This window comes from Hylobates moloch, unplaced genomic scaffold (genome assembly GCF_009828535.3).
Source record: "Hylobates moloch isolate HMO894 unplaced genomic scaffold, HMol_V3 SCAFFOLD_1, whole genome shotgun sequence".
Taxonomy (NCBI): Eukaryota; Metazoa; Chordata; class Mammalia; order Primates; family Hylobatidae; genus Hylobates; species Hylobates moloch.
Window position 1 is genome coordinate 228,450,450 of NW_026652276.1, and position 17,528 is coordinate 228,467,977.

Sequence of the window (17,528 nt, forward strand, 5' to 3'; positions counted from 1 at the left end):
TCTTGATAAACTTAAGAAAATCAAAAATATATAAGGTATTCTCTGAGACCACAGTGGAAAAAAACTGGAAATTAACTCCAAAAGGAACCCTCAAAACTATACAAATATTTGGAAATTAAATCACCTGTTCCTTAATGATCGTTGGGTCAACAATGAAATAAAGATGAAAGTTAAAAATTGAGCTAATTGATAATAGTGACACAACTTATCAAAACCTCTGGGATACCGCAAAAGTGGTGCTGAGAGGAAAATTCATAGCATTAAATGCCCTCATCAAAAAGTCTGAAAGAGCACAAATAAAAAAATCTAAAATCGTACCTCAAGCAACTAGAAAAACAAGTACAAACAATACGCAAACCCAGCAGACAAAAAGAAATAACAAAGATCAGAACAGAACTAAATGAAATACAAACAAAAAAATTACAAAAGGTAAATGAAAAAAAGCTGGTTCTTTGAAAAGATAAACAGAGTTGATAAACCATTAGCAAGAATAACCAAGAAAAAAAGACAGAAGGTCCAAATCTCAATTAGAAACAAAACAGGAGATATTACAACCAATATCACAGAAATACAAAAGATCATTCAAGGCTACTATGAACATCTTTACAAACTAGAAATCTAATGTAGATGGATAAATTCCCGGAAATATACAACCCTCCTGGATTAAATCAGGAAGTAATAGAGATTCTAAACAGACCAATGACAAATAGCAAAATTGAAAGTAGTAAAAAAAAAAATTGCCAACACAAAAGTCCAGAACCAGATGGATTCGCAGCTGAATTCTAATAGACATTCAAAGAAGAATTGGTACCAATCTTACTGAAACTATTCCAAAAGATAGAGAAGGAGGGAATTCTCCCTAAATCATTCTATGAAGTCAGTATCACCCTAATACCAAAGCCAGAAAAGGACGTAACAGAAAAGGAAAACTACAGACCAATATTGCTGATGAACATAGATGCAAAAATCCTTAACAAAATACTAGCTAACCAAATCCAATAGCATCTCAAAAAGATAATACACCATTATCAAGTGGGTTTCATACCAGGGACGCAGGGATGATTTAACATACACAACCAAATAAATATGATGCATCACCTAAAATAATTAACAACAAAAGTTATATAAGCATCCCGATAGATGCAGAAAAAGCATTTGACAAAGTCCAGCATCCCTTTATGATTAAAACCTTCTGCAAAATTGGCATAGAAGGGACGTACCTCAATGTAATAAAAGCCATCTATGATGAACCCACAGCCAACATTATGCTGAATGGGAAAAAGTTGAAAGCATTCATCCTAAGAACTGGAACAAGAAAAGGATGCCCGCTCCCACGTAGTACTGGAAGTCCTAGCTGGAGCAATCAGACAAGAGAAAGAAATAAAGGGCATCAGAATCTGTAAAGAGGAAATTAAAGTTGTGCTGTTCACAGATGATATAATCATATATCTAGAAAACCCTAAAGATTCATCCATAAAGCTCCTAGATATGATAAATGAATTTAGTAAAGTTTCAGGATATAAAATCAATGTACACAATTCAGTAGCACTGCTATACACCAACAACAACCAAGCTGAGAAACAAATCAATAACTCAATCCCTTTTACAACAGCTGCACAAAGTAATAATAATAATAAAATACTTAGGACTATACCTAACCAAAGAAGTGAAAGATCTCTACAAAGTTAGCCACAAAACACTGCTGAAAGAAATCATTAATGACACAAACAAATGGAAACACAACCCAATGCTCATGGATGGGTAGAATCAATACTGTGAAAATGACCGTACTGCCAAAATCAATCTACAGATTGCAATTTCCATCAAAGTACCGTCATTATTCTTCACAGAACTATAAGAAACAATCCTAAAGTTCATATGAAACCAAAAACAAGCCTGCACAGCCAAAGCAAGACAAAGTTAAAAGAACAAATCTGGAGGCATCACATTACCCTAATTAAAACTATTCTACAAGGCTATAGAGAAAAAAACAGGATGGTACTGGTATAAAAATAGGCATGTAGACCAATGGAACAAAATAGAGAATCCAGAAGTATAGCCAAATATTTAAAGCCAACTGATCTTCAACAAAACAAACAAAAACATTAAGTGGGGAAAGGATGCCCTATTCAACAAATGGTGCTGGGATAATTGGCAAGTCACATGTAGAAGAATGAAGCTGGATCCTCATCGCTTAACTTATGTAAAAAATCAATTCAAGATGGATCAAAGACTTGAATCTAAGTCCTGAAGCCATAAACATTCTAGAAAATTACATCAGGAAAGTTCTTCTAGACATTGACATAGGCAAAAAGTTCATGACAAAGAATCCAAAAGCAAATGCACCGAAAACAAAGATAAATAAATGGGACCTAATTAAACTAAAATCTTCTGCACGGCAAAAGAAATAATCAGCAGAGTAAACATACAACGCATAGTGAGAGAAAATCTTTGCAAACTATGTAGGTGACAAAGGACTAATATCCAGAATCTACAAGAAAAATCAGCAACATAAAATCAATCCCATCAAAAACTGGGCAAAGAGCATGAGTAGAGAATTCTCAAAAGAAGATGTACAAATGGACAACAAACATATGAAACATGCCCAATGTCACTAATTATCAGGGAAATGCAAATCAAAACCACAATGAGATACCACCTGATATGGTGGTTCTGCTGTGTCCCCACCCAAATTTCATCTTGAATTGTAGTTCCCGTGATCCCCAACCCAGTGTTGTGGAAGGGACCAGGTGGAGATAATTGGATAATGAGGGTGGTTTCCCTAATCCTGTTCTTGTGATAGTAAATTAGTTCTCACGAGATCTGATGGTTTTATAAGGGGCTTTTCTGCCTTTGCGTTACTCTCATTCTCTCTCTTGCTGCCCTGTAAAGAGGTGCCTTCCACCATGATTGTAAGTTTCCTGATGCCTCCTCAGGAAGGAGGAGGAGTCAATTAAAACTCTTTCCTTTATAAATTACCCAGTCTCAGGTATTTCTTCATAGCAATGTGAGAACAGACTAATACAGTAAATTGGTACTGGGTAGTGGGGTGCTGCTGTAAAGATATCCAAAAATATGGGAGCAACTTTGGAACTGGGTAACAGGAAGAGACTGGAACAGTGTGGAGGGCTCAGAATAAGACAAGAAAATGTGGGAAAGCTCGGAGTCTTGTTGAATGGTTTTGACCAAAATGCTGATAGTGATAGGGACAATGAAGTCTAGTCTGAGGTGGTCTCATATGAAGATAAGGAACTTATTGGGAACTGGAGTAAAAGTGACTCTTGCTATGCAAAGAGACTGGTGGCATTTTATCCCTGCCTCATTCAAGAGGAAGCAGAGCTTAAAAGTTTGGAAAATGTGCAGCCTGACAATGAGATAGAAAAGAAAACTCCGTTTTCTGGGGAGAAATTCAAGCAGGCTGCAGAAATTTGCATAAGCAACAAGGAACTGAATGTTAATCACCAAGACAATGGGGAAAATGTTTCCAGGGCATGTCAGAGACCTTCACAGCAGCCCATCCCATCACAGGCCCAGAGGCCTAGGAGGGAAAAATCTTTTGTGTGTTAGGCCCTTGGGACATGGTGCCCAGCATCCCAGCTGCTTCAGTGCCAGCCTTGGCTAAAAGGGGTCAAGGTACACCTCAAGCCATTGCTTCAGAGGATGCAAGCCCCAATCCATGGTGACTTACACATGATGTTGGGCCTGTGGGTACACAGAAGTCAAAAACTGAGGTTGGAGAACCTCCACCGAGATTTCAGAGGATGTATGGAAATGCCTGGATGTCTAAACAGAAGTTCGCTTTGCTACAGGGGTCTAGCTCTCATAGAGATCCTCTGCTAGGGAAGTGCAGAAGAGATATGTGGGGTTGGAGCCCCCACACAAGACTTTGGACTTGAACCTTTGGGTTAATGCTGGAATAAGCTAAGACTTTGAAGACTGTTGGAAAGGCGTGATTGTGTTTTGAATTGTGAGGTCATAAGATTTGGGAGGGGCCAGGAGCAGAATGGTATGCTTTGGCTATGTCCCCACCCAAATATCATCCGGAATTATAGGTCCTGTAATCCTATGGGAGGACCAGATGGAGTTAATTGAATCATGGAGGCAGTTTCCCCACATCTTGTTCTTGTGATAATAAGTTAGTTCTCACAAGATCTGATGGTTTTATAGGGAACTTTTCCTCCTTTGCTCAACTCTCATTCTCTCTCCTGCCACCCTGTGAAGAGGTGCCTTCTGCCATGATTGTAAGTTTCCTGAGGCCTCCCCAGCAATGTAGAAATGTGAGTCAATTAAACTTCTTTCCTTCATAAATTACCCAGTCTTAGGTATTTATTCATAGCAACATGAGCATGGACTAATACACTACCTTACTCCTGCAAGAATGGTCATCATTAAAAAATCAAAAAATAACAGATGGCGTGGATGTGGTGAAAAGGGAACACTTTTACACTGCTGGTGGGAATATAAACTAGTACAACCACTATGGAAAACAGTATGGAGATTCCCTAAAGAACTAAAAGTAGAGCTACCATTTGATCCAGCAATCCTACTACTGGGTATCTACCCAGAGGAAAAGAAGTCATTATATGAAAAAGATACTTGCACACACATTTTTACAGCAACAGTATTTGCAATTGAAACAATATGGAACCAGCCTAAAAGTCCATCAACCAATGAGTGGATAAAGAGAATGTGGTATATATACACTATGGAATACTACTCATCATAAAAAGAATGAAATAATGGCATTGGCAGCAACCTGGATGGAGTTGGAGACTATTATTCTAAGTAAAGTAACTCAGCAATGGAAAATCAAATATTGTATGTTCTCACTTGTAAGTGGGAGCTAATCTATGAAGACATAAAAGCATAAGAATGATATAATGGACTTTGGGGGAAGGGATGGGGTGAGGGATAAAAGACTACATATTGGGTACAGTGTACACTGCTCAGGTGATGGGTGCACCAAAATCTCAGAAACCACCACTAAATAACTTAACTATGTAACCAAAAACCACCTGTACCCCCCAAAAATACTGAAATGAAATAAAAATTTTAAAATTGTGCTTTCCCAGAAAAAAGACAAGACGCTATAAAAAATTTTTAATTACTTTATAAAATAATACATATGTGCATGTGTATTTCTTTTCAAATCTTTCCAAAATATAATTTTATTGAAGAATAGTATATCAATAAATAACTTACAGTATGCTACTTTTCTGCTCAAAATCCTCCAATGCCAATAGCTGTTTGTTTTCCTTTGACTACAAGCCAAATCTCTTACTATGACACAGCAGACTGCTGGTCATGCTCGTCTCATGCCCATACGTCTTTAACTCCCACTTCTTCCTATTTTTCCTTCTGTCACTCAGTGGCCTCTTTGTATACCTGAATGATGCCAGGAAAATTCCAGAATTAGAACATTTGCATTTGTATTTCTTCTGTCTGGAATATTTTCCCCAGGCATTCACATGGCTTGCTGGATAACTACCTTATACATTCAAATATCATTTTCTCAGTGAAGCCTTTTGCAGCTTTTGCTGTATTTGAAAAGGCAGTCCCCACTCACAGGGTCTATACTTCCCTTCCTTGATTTAGCTTTTCCCCCTGCCATTAGAGAGAGAGAGAGATGTTTAATTTTAATTATTTTGCTCATAATCTGTTTTTCCCCCACTAGAATGGAAGAACATAAGCTCCAAATTTTTTTTTTGTTTTATTGAATTTTTAAAATAACTTTGAGACAGGGTCTTGCTGTGTTGCCCAGGCTGGTCTTGAATTCCTGGGCTCAAGTGATCCTCGCACCTCAGCTTCCCAAAGTGCTGGGATTACAGGCATGAGCCACCACACCCAGCCCAAGCTCCAAAAATGTACAAATGCTTATTGCACTGTGGTTTCCCTAGATACATTCCCTAGATCTGTATCTGTCATATTGTAAGCACTCAATAATATTTGTTTAATGGATGGGTGTGTTACAAAACAAACATATAACAGATAATGCATAGGGGTTTGATAGAGAAATGTTTGTGGTGAGAGGGGCAGAAGTAGAGTTTAGGGCTGAGAAGTCACTAGGAACACATAAGTAGAGACTCTTCAATCTCAGTAAATAGGTAATATTTTTAAAGTTATTGAAGTTGTGTAAGATAGAGACTGTAAATGGGTGACCATTTGGTTTTATTTGCTTAAATTAATGCTTGCCTTTATGACCATTATATTGAAAAGACGTTTATGACCCTTTAAAGAAGATATCAGGTTAGAATGCTATTCCATCATGAGTCAAAGAAAGATTTGGAGTACTGCTGCAGGACAAGGCTCTTGATAGAGATTTATGAGAAAAAAATAAAAAATGGAAGCAGTGTCAGACACTTGAAAGTTTTATGCCAGAGGCTGATTGCAACAGAAAAGATAAAAACCAACCTAATTTAATTAATGTATCTTTAATTAGGTGAAGGTAAATCTGCAGGTCTGGACACAAATGACAAACAGTTTATTGTCAAAATCATGTCAGAAAGTGACAGAATTACTAACATATGGTGTGGCTTCTTTGCTTATCAGAGGAACTAAAGGAAGGCAGTTACAAAGAGGCTAAAGGTAAATCTGGAATATATTTATTCTACAGAAAATATATTACTATGGGGGACATTGTAACTGAACTTTTCTAATTGATTCAAGAAGAGCAAACTGGAAAGTGCTCTAGTAGGGAGGGATGTTGTTATAGATGAAAGAGATTTAGAGCCTAGAAGATGAAGTCACTTGTCTAGAGTCTCACAGGATAGTCCTGGCCAAGCCAGAACTGGGACCAAAATGACTTTAAACTGTTCCTAGATTGAGTAGCTTGGATCTATTTAACTTTTTTGTTTTTATTTTTTTATTTTACTTTAAGTTCTGGGATACATGTGCAGATCGTGCAGGTTTGTTACATAGGTATACATGTGCCATGGTGCTTTGCTGTACCTATCAACCCCTCATCTAGGTTCTAAGCCCCGCATGCATTAGGTATTTGTCCTAATGCTCTCCCTCCCCTTTTCCCCCACCCCCCAACAGGCCCTGGTGTGTGATGTTCTTCTTTCTGTGTCCATGTGTTCTCATTGTTTAACTCCCACTCATGAGTGAGAATATGTGGTGTTTAACTTTTGTTAATTCCTTTTTCTACTCAACCAATATTTTTTGAAGCCCTATATGTGCCAATTATTGTGCAATCTCTGCTTTCTTAACTTTTAATGTGGGGAGACAGACTTTAAAAAAATAAAACGTGTGCAAGTAAAGGGGAGATGAACGCTAGGAAGAAAATTAAAGCAGGATGAGGAGGCAGAGAGCAGCTGTAGAATGGGAAGGGAGAGGCTGGCACTGGAAGAGAAGAAGGAGTGGGTCCTGAGGGTGCCGAGGAAAGACAAAGGAAGCAGCAGGTGCAGAGGCACTAAGGAGGGACCCTGCTGATGTGTTTGAGGAATGAAAGGTCCATGTGGCTGGTGCCAAATGAGCAAGGAGGGAGGATTGGCATGTGAGGGCATAGAGGCAGGAGGAGCCAGATCACAGAGGGACTTCAGCTGTTTTAAGGACTTGACTTTTCCTGGAACAAGACCCGCTGCCATTGAAGGCTTTGAGCAGAGTATCAGAATCTCACTTATATTTGAAAAACCTCATGCTGACTCCCATGTTGAGTGTAGATGTGAGGAGGCAAGGGTGGAAAGCAGCAGACTGGTTAGGAATCAGGATGACTTTGACCCTAGTAGTGATGGTGGGTTGGCAGAAGGTGTGTTCAAATTTTGGAAATACACTGAAGGTAGAGCAGACAGGATTCATTGGCAGGCTGGATGATGAATGCAGAAGAAAGAGAGGCATTTTCTTCTGCAGAAGAAAGAGAGGTGCTCCTGGGTTTTGTCCTGAGCACCTGAAAGACTGGAGTTGCCATTTACCAAAATAAGACCAAATGAGGTGGAAGTTCAATAAGTCTCTTTTAATCTACAGCACGCTCTCTCTTGCGCTCTCTCTCTCTCTCTCTCTCTCACCACTTCTTTCCTCTCTACCCCCTTCCTTTGCAATTTATCAGTTGATAAAACTATATTGGTCTATAGAGTTTCCCACGGGCATGGATTTCATGGAGTATTTCCCTGTGTGCTATTTAATATGTTCCTCTCTCCCTTATAAATTCTGGAAATCCACAGTTAGGTCTATAAACTTGGTCAAATTCATGCTTGATTTTTATCGATACTACATTACATGTAACATTGATTGCGTATTTTCACCCAAAGGTGCATCACCTTGTAGTTGTATTAGCAGCCATTGATAATCATTGCTTAGATCCTACTAAATTTGTCAGAAGTTAGGAAATGATGATACTCTAATCCTATCATTTATTCTTCTTTTATGAGCTGAAATATTTCCATGAAGACAATATTTGATTTAATTAAGGTTCCTATAACAAAGAAAGGCCAAAGGCTTTATCCTTCTCTTCATTCACCAATATTCAAAATAATGAGTTGGTTACCCAGCATCTTCCAAAATTAAACATTTTTAACAATTTTAATAAAATTAAGGATTTAAATATGTTTGATATGCCTTAATCCATTGCAGAATATTCTTGTTGATGTTCAGATTGGCCCATCTTTGGCCCTGGGTGTTTTTGAACTGCCTTCAGTCTCTAATTGCTTCTTTTTTTTCTACTGGGATATGTTCCCGGCTCATCTTTCATCTTGCACATTTCCAGCCGTAGAAGCCATCATTTCTCCAGGGATCCTAGTTTTATCTTAGAGGAAATGGTATTTAGTGATGACAGTCTGGTGCACGAGGTTAGTCCTTGTGTAGGAGCTTTTTCAGTGCACAGAGGCAAGACATACGCCACATTTAAAATTAGATAACATTATCTTAGGTTCTTAGTGATGCTTCTAACTAAAATGTAAAAGTATATGGAGCTTTTATTTAACCTTATCTATTTTATATCTGCTTCTTTTCTCGCACTGAAATTTTCAGGGTCAAAATCATCAAGATAATTAGTCACTTGCTTTATTCCACATGTATAGAACATTTCAATTGCAGAGAATGCAGTGTCTAATGTTGCCTAAAAGGTCAGGGTGAAAAGAACATTTGTTGACAAGGTGAGGATACATATTCTGATTAGAGCAAACACCACGTAGGAAGACTCAGAGGCTTGAAAGAGAGCATAGTTCATTTAGGAAAGAGAAAATCCAGTTCCACCAGAGGAATGATGGTGACAAAGTCAGGAAGAAGTTGGGACATAATGAGCCTGATATTCAATGCTGCAGATGTTAGAGATACAACCAGATACAAAAGCTTTTTTTTTTTTTTCTTTTTTTGCCTTGTTTTCAGGAGGTATCTTGCGTTTGTTTTCAATAAAAATATTGCTTTCCTACTTTGTCCTCATAAGCAGAACTTAGGGATGAGCAAAGAGCAGGGGCTTTTAAGGATTGCTCTCCTCGACACTGTTCTACACCAGCTCAGTAAAAAGACCATTTAAGTGTGGCTCAATTATTTTCTGACATTTGGAGAAGCATTTGCATACTAATGATCCAGGGTCCTGGTTGTTTTTCTCCCCACAGAGGACAAAGTGTGGACCATAGTGTCTCATGACTTGCAGATGCAGACGACTGTGGTCGGCTACAACCCAGAAAAATACTCTGTGACACAGCTCGTTTACAGTGCCTCCATGGACCAGATAAGTGCCATCACTGACAGTGCCGAGTACTGCGAGCAGTATGTCTCCTATTTCTGCAAGATGTCAAGGTTGTTGAACACCCCAGGTAGGCTGAGAATGGAATGTTACTTTTAATTACTATCTCAGCTGGTGCTTGGAATGACCTAAACAATCCAACAGGTGTGGTTCATTATCTTATAGTCCGGTCTTCAGTAGGAAGGAAGCTGTAAATAAGTAAAATAAAATCATTTGACTTGTTTTCTGTGGAATGAAGCTAAGAAAGAATGCTTTTGAGGAAGAAATAGTCCATTGTTTTAAACTTAGAGATTTTTAAATTTTGTGTGCATATATGTTTCTAGTGCTTAATTGTCAGTAGTGGCTGTGGGACAAAGTTTATCAGAGCTCCTTGTGAACATTCAAGCAATTCCCTTCGAGAGCTTGGGGTGTCTTTATTGTAAAGATGAAAGCATTCTAAAAATTGTCTACAGCCAAATAGGATATCGAATAGCGATAGAATTTAGAGCTCTTTCTTCCCAGTAGTCGCTTCACTTTCTTCCCAGTAGTCGCTTCTGTTTGTCTCAAGAAGTCTAGCCTGATTTTTTGTTTTCGTGATGGCCAACTTTTAGCAATGTGCTAGTGTGTGTGTGAGTGTGCACATGCAAACACACATATGTGTGTGCAAGACTGTGTCAGGGTGTAGAGAATAGAGAGATTCCAAAAGATATACTGGAAATAACTTTATTGCAACGAGTCCCATATGCTCTGGGAGTCTTGGCAGTAAATTCGGGACATTGTCAGAAAACTGCATCTCTGTGTCTGTAGTAAAACACGGTGGAAATAAGTCAAAGAAACATGAGTTCATAACTTCCAACCTTACCACTTCCCAAGTATGTGACTTTGGGCAAGTTAGTTGACCTCTTTTTAAAATTTTGCCTGAATTGACAAAATTGTATATGTCTATCATGTATAATGTGTTATGATATATATATATTATATATATATATAGTGCAATGGCTAAATCAAACTAACATATGCCTTGCCTCATACATTTATTATTTTTTGTGAAGCAAATACTTAAAATCCATGCTTAGCAATTTTCGAGATATAATAAATACATTGCTATTAACTGTAGTCACCACGTTGTGCAATAGACCTCTTGATATTAAGCCTCAGTATCCAGTGTCTTTTTCTGTCAAGCAGAAATTATAATGCCTACTTCAGGGTGATTGGGAGGATTTCATAAGGTAATATACTAAGTACTTATAAGACTTGATACACTTAAGGACATGATAAGTAGCAAGTAGTATATTGATTTTTTTAAATCGTGTAAAGCAACTTTGTGCTATGTCAGAGACCAATGGGCTGTTGGATGCCCCAAAACAGCAATGAATTGAAAGCAATGTTGTAGGGAGCAGTTTACAGAGAAGAGTTCTAAGCAAACAGTGATACGGCTCCGATGACTGAAGGAACACCAGGGTTCTTAATCTCACGCAGAATTGGATAAAACGACATGGACATATGTGCAGTGGTTTTAAGGAGAGGGGAGTTTAATAGGCAAGAAAGAAGGAAGGAAGAAAAAAACTGCTCCCACATACGGAGACAGACAGAGAGAGGGATTCCAATGAGAAAACCCCGTGTGTGGTGGTAAAGTGGCTGCTTATATGAGGAGGATGGAGGAGGTGGTACCTGACATGCATAGGGCTCAGGGAATTGGTTTGACCAGGCATGTTATTCATGTAGCCCAGGGGGAAAAACCGGCCCTCCCACCCTAGCCTTTTAATATGCAATGGCACGGTGCCATGATGCTCTACCCACATAGAGATATGTAGGGGCGGCCATGTTGCCAGGCACATGTGAGGGCAAGGAAGAACAGGGCAGGAATCGCCATGTTTGGGTGGACCCAGTTTCTAATGGCCGGTATTTGCACATCAAAGCTTGCCGGCCTGGCTCTAACAGCCGGGGCTTTCCTGCTAGACAAGAAACATTTTTGGAGCTGCTTTAAAAGAAACAAAAACTTTCCCAGGACCCCTTTTCCCCTCTATCTGTCTAAAATAATTTCTTAATAATTTCTCAATAACTCCTATAACGATAGTACACAATATTGTGAAAATGCGAGTGCTTTCTATGTGCAAAGCCTTGTGCTAGGATTATAGACAGAGTATCCTCTAAGAAATAAGGTTGGAAAGGAAGGGTGGGAGTAAACTGGGAAGGAAAGTAAATGCTGTGCTGTGGTGGAGTTGGGACTTCATCCTGAGGGCCAGTACTTCTCAGACTTTAGTGGGCATTACAATACCTGGTGAGATAATAAAACCTGGTTTCCTGGGCCCCATTTCCTGAGTTTCTGATTCAGTAGGTCTCAGGTGGTGCTGGAGAATTTGCATTTATAATGAGTGCTATGGACTGAATTATGTTTGCCCCAAATTCCTATGTTAAAGCCTTAACCCCCAATGTGACTATATTTGGAGATTTGGCTTTTAGTAAGTAATTAAGATTAAATGAGGTAGGTCATAATGGTGGGGTCCTAGTCCAGTAGGATTGGTGGCCTCGGGAGAAGAAACAGAGAGAAAGAAGTCTTTCTCTCTGTCATGTGAGGGCATAGCAAAAAGGCAGCCACCTGTAAGCCAGGAAGAGAGCCCTCACCAGAAACAGAATCAGCCAAAACCTTGATCTTTCACTTCCCAGCCTCCAGAACTGTGAGAAAATAAATTTCTGTCGTTGAAGCCATTCAATCTATGGTATTTTGTTACGGAAGCCTGAGCAGATGAATACAATGGGGTCCCAAGTGATGCTGATATTCCTGGTTAGAGACCATGCTGAGAACCAACACAACTGTTTTTTCTGTTCACTTTCACTTATCACAGGGGTGTGTGTGTGTGTGTGTGTGTCTGTGTGTGTTTTAACTGGATCCTGTTTCCAGTGCTAGGAAAAGTCAAAGACTGTATGTAGGAGACCAAGGGCAATAAGAGCCATTAATGAACCTCATCAGCTTGTCTTCACTGTTTCATGAGCGGATGCTCCTTATTGAAGCCCTTTTCACAGATTCCAGTTAATTAGTCTTCAGTCCTGGGGTAGGGGTGGAGGTGGGGACAAATTCCTGACCAGCAAAAGAACCTTGGTACTCTCAGCTTTATGTTCTTTATTTTCTTTCTTTCTTGGATTAAACTCCAAAGTCAGCTTTCAGTTTTTGCATTTTGCTCTGGTAATTAAAAAACACAGTGTGGCTTCCAAATATGTTCAAGTTACAGTTGAGGTACCAGGAGAATTAGACTAGAGGTGGGAAAATAGTTTACCTTTAGTGCTCCTGGTCTTGCAGTTCAGCATCTTTCGTTCCCCCTCATTGATATTCCTTGTCTCTTCCCCTCAGCCACCATGAAGCCTCACACACATAACCACCCTCCTTTACAAAACATAAAATGTACAATGAGATAAACTTGTTATTAAGCACTGTTAGTTGCATTTTCTAATAATGAGATGAAGACATTTTTCTTTAACCTCTAGATACCCCTTCCATGAGAAAAACTGCTAAATTGCAATCAAGAGTAAACTTTTAATCTGAACAGTAAATATACCATTTTCTTTGTATTTCTAGACATCCAGACACTGGGTTTCCCGTCATTTGTAGATTATTATTGTACATAATAAGTCATACTTTAAAAATCAGTTTCTCGTAAGCTTCTTGCCTGTTTGGACATTCTCTATATATATATATCAAATCTTTGGTTCACATAGGATTTGTACTTAACAAATGTTTGCTGATTCAAATGAAATGAATAATATATAGCTTTAAGTGTTACCTCACCCAACCTTGGGGCAGTTGTTTTAAGCAGGAGTGTGCATCAAAATTTTTAGGTTGCTTGTCAAAATGTGGATTGAATGGCCTTACTCCCAGGCTTTGATAGAGTTTGGTTGGGGCCCCAGAATATTTGCTTTTAACAAATATCCGTGGGTAATTCTGTGAACCACACACTGAGACACACTCTCTTTAATTTATGGCATGAAGCTTTCTCATGTTGGAATTTAAGGTGTTAGTCCTTCATGTGGGAGAAGATTAAAGGGAATATTAGGGCTTGTCTGACCCATCGAAATAAAATGGCATACATAGTTACCTCCTTCAGCTAAAATAAATTGGCATAATAAAATTTTTAAATCCTTTTGATATACCAGTCTCTAAATATTGTAAAGTAGATTTCAGCTTACCCCTCTGAGTCATTTTTTACACGCCCAATTTTCATTTTCTAGGCCTACTAATCTGCAGAATAGCTGATGCAAGGAAAAGGAGTGGTTGAGACAGCAAGTTCTTTGTATTATTATATTTTATATATGTCAAAACAAGAAAGAACACAATTTAATAAAAATCTTTAATTTGTTTTTTTAAAGAAGCGAATGTTTACTGTAATTGGTTTTTTTTTTTTTTTCCTCCTTCATGGTAACATTCAATTTTAAATATCCATTTACTTATTCTTAACTAAGACTGAATTATATTAGAACTTCTGTAGTAGTACTTGTGACATCTGTTCAAATACAAAGTATATTCATTATAGTCATTGCAATTAAAATGAATATCAAATGAGTTTGTAATAGCTATGCACTTAAAGTGTTATTTTTTATTTTAAGAGCTTTACCCTCAAGAGTTCATTTGGGGCTCTATAGTTTCTAATGATACTTATGATAAAGAGTTGATATGCATATGGACCTCATTTTTATTTTGATAAATATTTGTTTGTACCACACCATTAGCTAGCAAATGTAAAATTACCCATTATTAGTTTCTTACAATTTTTACAAGGATAGTAACACATGCCTGTAATGTGCTCTCTTTTATTACTACAAAACTTAAAAATGGAAACCAATTAAAAATAATGATTTTGCCAGCATTTACGGCCATGTCTATTCTCGCAATGTAACTATTACATCAGTTGTCCTCAGCTTTACAAAAGACATAGAAATGGAAAAATAAAAAGTTATTTTCTTTTATGTAGAAAAGCCTGCTTAGAATGAGGCATACCAATTTGGGAATCACCAAATTAGTTCTACCCAAACACAGAAAAATCATTAATGGTCATCCAAATGGATGTCTACATGATTTATATTTATATCCCCAGATTTGTAAATGTAATATTACCTGAAATTATGAAGGGCTAAATTAGTGAACAATGAAATCTACTTCTCAAAGGAGTACCATAAGAACTTGAATTTGGCCGGGTGTGGTGGTTCAGGCCTGTAATCCCAGCACTTTGGGAGGCCAAAGCAGGTGGATCACTTGAAGTCAGGGTTCAAGACCAGCCTGGCCAACATGGTGAAAACTCGTCTCTACTAAAAATACAAAAAAAATTAGCTGAGTGTGGTGGCATGCACCTATAATCCCACCTACTTGAGAGGCTGACACAGGAAAATCACTTGAACTCAGGAGGCAGAGGTTGCAGTGAGCTGGTATCATGCCACTGCACTCCAACCTGGGCGACAGAGCGAGACTCTGTCGCAAAACAAACAAGCAAAACAAACCAAATCTTGAATTAGATAAATAAAGCACTGAGGGAGTTCCATTAGATCCTACTTGAGTAGTCTTAGTCAACAATACTAATACTTTTAGATAACCAAAATGTTTCTCTGTATTTGGACAAGAACTATTATGCTGCCATTAAAATGTTTATTTGTGCGTCTTATATATATTGTAGTTATATATTCATTTTACAAATCATATTACACTTTCTAATTAAGATTTTTTTTGCTGAAGTATTGATTCCCTACATATATAAAGATTTATTTAATTGTAGAGCTATAAAGTTATCTTCCCTATTTTTCTGGCTATATTTAGCCCTGTTTTGTTGGTTTCCAGTGTTTATCATCTTTTAATTTTTCAGTGTTGTCTAATTCTCATGAATGATACTTTTTACTGCTTCTTTTGTTGAAAGAAGCAATATAAATTATATATACTTTTGGATAGTTTACTATTAGATTTTGTATCTATTGAAATTGAATTATGCTTACAGTTTTTGCCTATCAAGTAAGCTGTGTAAAATTCAGTATACTTGATGATACTAAACTGTGATTTAGTGGCTTTGAAAAGACAAGAAAACATGACTCTGGCATTGTAACATATAATCTATTTTTAGCAAGAAATTCTAAACTTTGGTGCAGTTATCAAGCAAATGAATTTCAAGTTATGCTGTGCATTATAAGAAGCTGCAGCATTTAACTCTTAAGACGACATAGATAAATTACTCAATTCCAATAAAAGATTTTTCAGTAAATAAAATTTATTGTGACTAATCAGTGTATTAATCAAAAGATTATTTATTTAATTATTATACCCAATCATTGTATTAAGATTGGGTGATATAATTAAATGAGACAAGCAAGGAGGATAGTAATAACTAAAGGGTAAAATTAGGAAATTATATCAAGTAATGTTTCATGCCCAGACAACTAGCATCTGCATGATGGGCACTGTAATTGAAGGGGACAGAGGGATTGCAGGGAGAAGAGTAAGCAACTATTTCGACAATATGGGTAGGAGTTGATGAGAACCTCAACTGGAATAATGAATAGGAGAATAAGTCAACAAATATTTTTAAATTTCGCCTGTGTATCAAGAAGTGTGACATATAAGCTGATATGGGAAAGATTCATATGAGTTAACTAAGAAAAAAATGAGAAAGATTCTGGGTTAGCAATGTCAGCATTTTCAATGATTCAGAGATGGAGATCAAGAGACATTAATTTGAAGGAAGTGAGAGGTGTCAGAATGGCTGGAGTAGGGAATTTGAAGGTGGGAGAGGCAGAAAAAAGGAAACTGGAAATTAATTCAGAGTCTCTGCGTAATGTTGAGGATTTTATTTGAATGGCAAACAGAATGATTTCAAGTAGGGAAGTTCTGGCTGTTCCATGGAGACTGGAGTGGAGGAAGCAGAGGTGGTGTGAAGAGTCTATCGGCACCATGTCACCAGACTGCACAGGGACTGCATGTCTGGGAGGCCCACTGGGACTCGAGAGAAAGTTTGTTGTTGTTGTTGTTGTTGTTGTTTTTAAGTTTAGATGGTGGAATCAACAGGAGTTGCGATTACTTACATATACAGGAGGAAGAAAATTCAAGGGTGACTCAAGTTTCTGACTTGAAAAACTGGCCAACAGTTCTAAGGCTTACCTTGTTTATTGAGAAAAAACTTGAGAATTGGTGGTCACTTAGCTTTAACATGCAAAGTGACGGCACTAGGAATTCAGGTTTTTATGTGATCTGTGATGGCTGATGGCACAGCATAAAATCCTTTTAATGGACATCAAAAAATTAATGAATTAAATTTTTTCTTCCCTGAAATTTTCTTAAACATAATCTGCAACTAAAATAAAATGAAACAACAAAGAGTATCATCAGAATCCTAATGTTTTGCATTCTTGTATTTATATTGAAAGGTCAGAAAACATATAGTCAAGACTGACCAATCTCAGTTATGTAACAAATTTTTTTTTTTCCTCATGCAAAGCCTTCTGTATTGCTTCAGCTTCCTGGGCTGCCTTGGTTTCATGGCACCTGCATGATGACTGAAGCAAGGGAGGAGCAGGCTGCAAACTTAAGCACAGACAATTAAATACTCCTGCAAGGAAGTAACACGTTGTGTGCATGCACATTTTATGGACCAAAGCAAGTCACATGTTTTGCTGGGCCTAACTTTAGAGAAGGACGAAATACAATCTTCCCATGTACTCAGGAGCAAAGATCACATGGACTTCTTGAATCATTGTAATGCCTTCTTGAGATGACTCAGACAGGTAGTGGGAGGAGAAAGAAAAGAACACAGAAGAAAAGAAAAATACTAATTTTGTTTATTTGTGGATGGAATGTTATTATGTTCATTTTTTTTTTTTTTTTTTTTTTTTTTTTTTT

At 37.7% G+C, this 17,528-nt stretch overlaps 1 protein-coding gene across 1 annotated transcript in view; it reads left to right on the forward strand.

Moving 5' to 3' along the window:
* The window catches only part of CNTNAP2 (contactin associated protein 2), a 1,422,658-nt gene that overhangs the window by 638,370 nt on the left and 766,760 nt on the right, over positions 1–17,528 (forward strand). Inside the window, exon 11 of the mRNA XM_058444445.1 lies at positions 9,552–9,752. Coding sequence (XP_058300428.1) covers positions 9,552–9,752 — 201 coding nt within the window. The remainder of the gene's footprint in view (positions 1–9,551; positions 9,753–17,528) is intronic.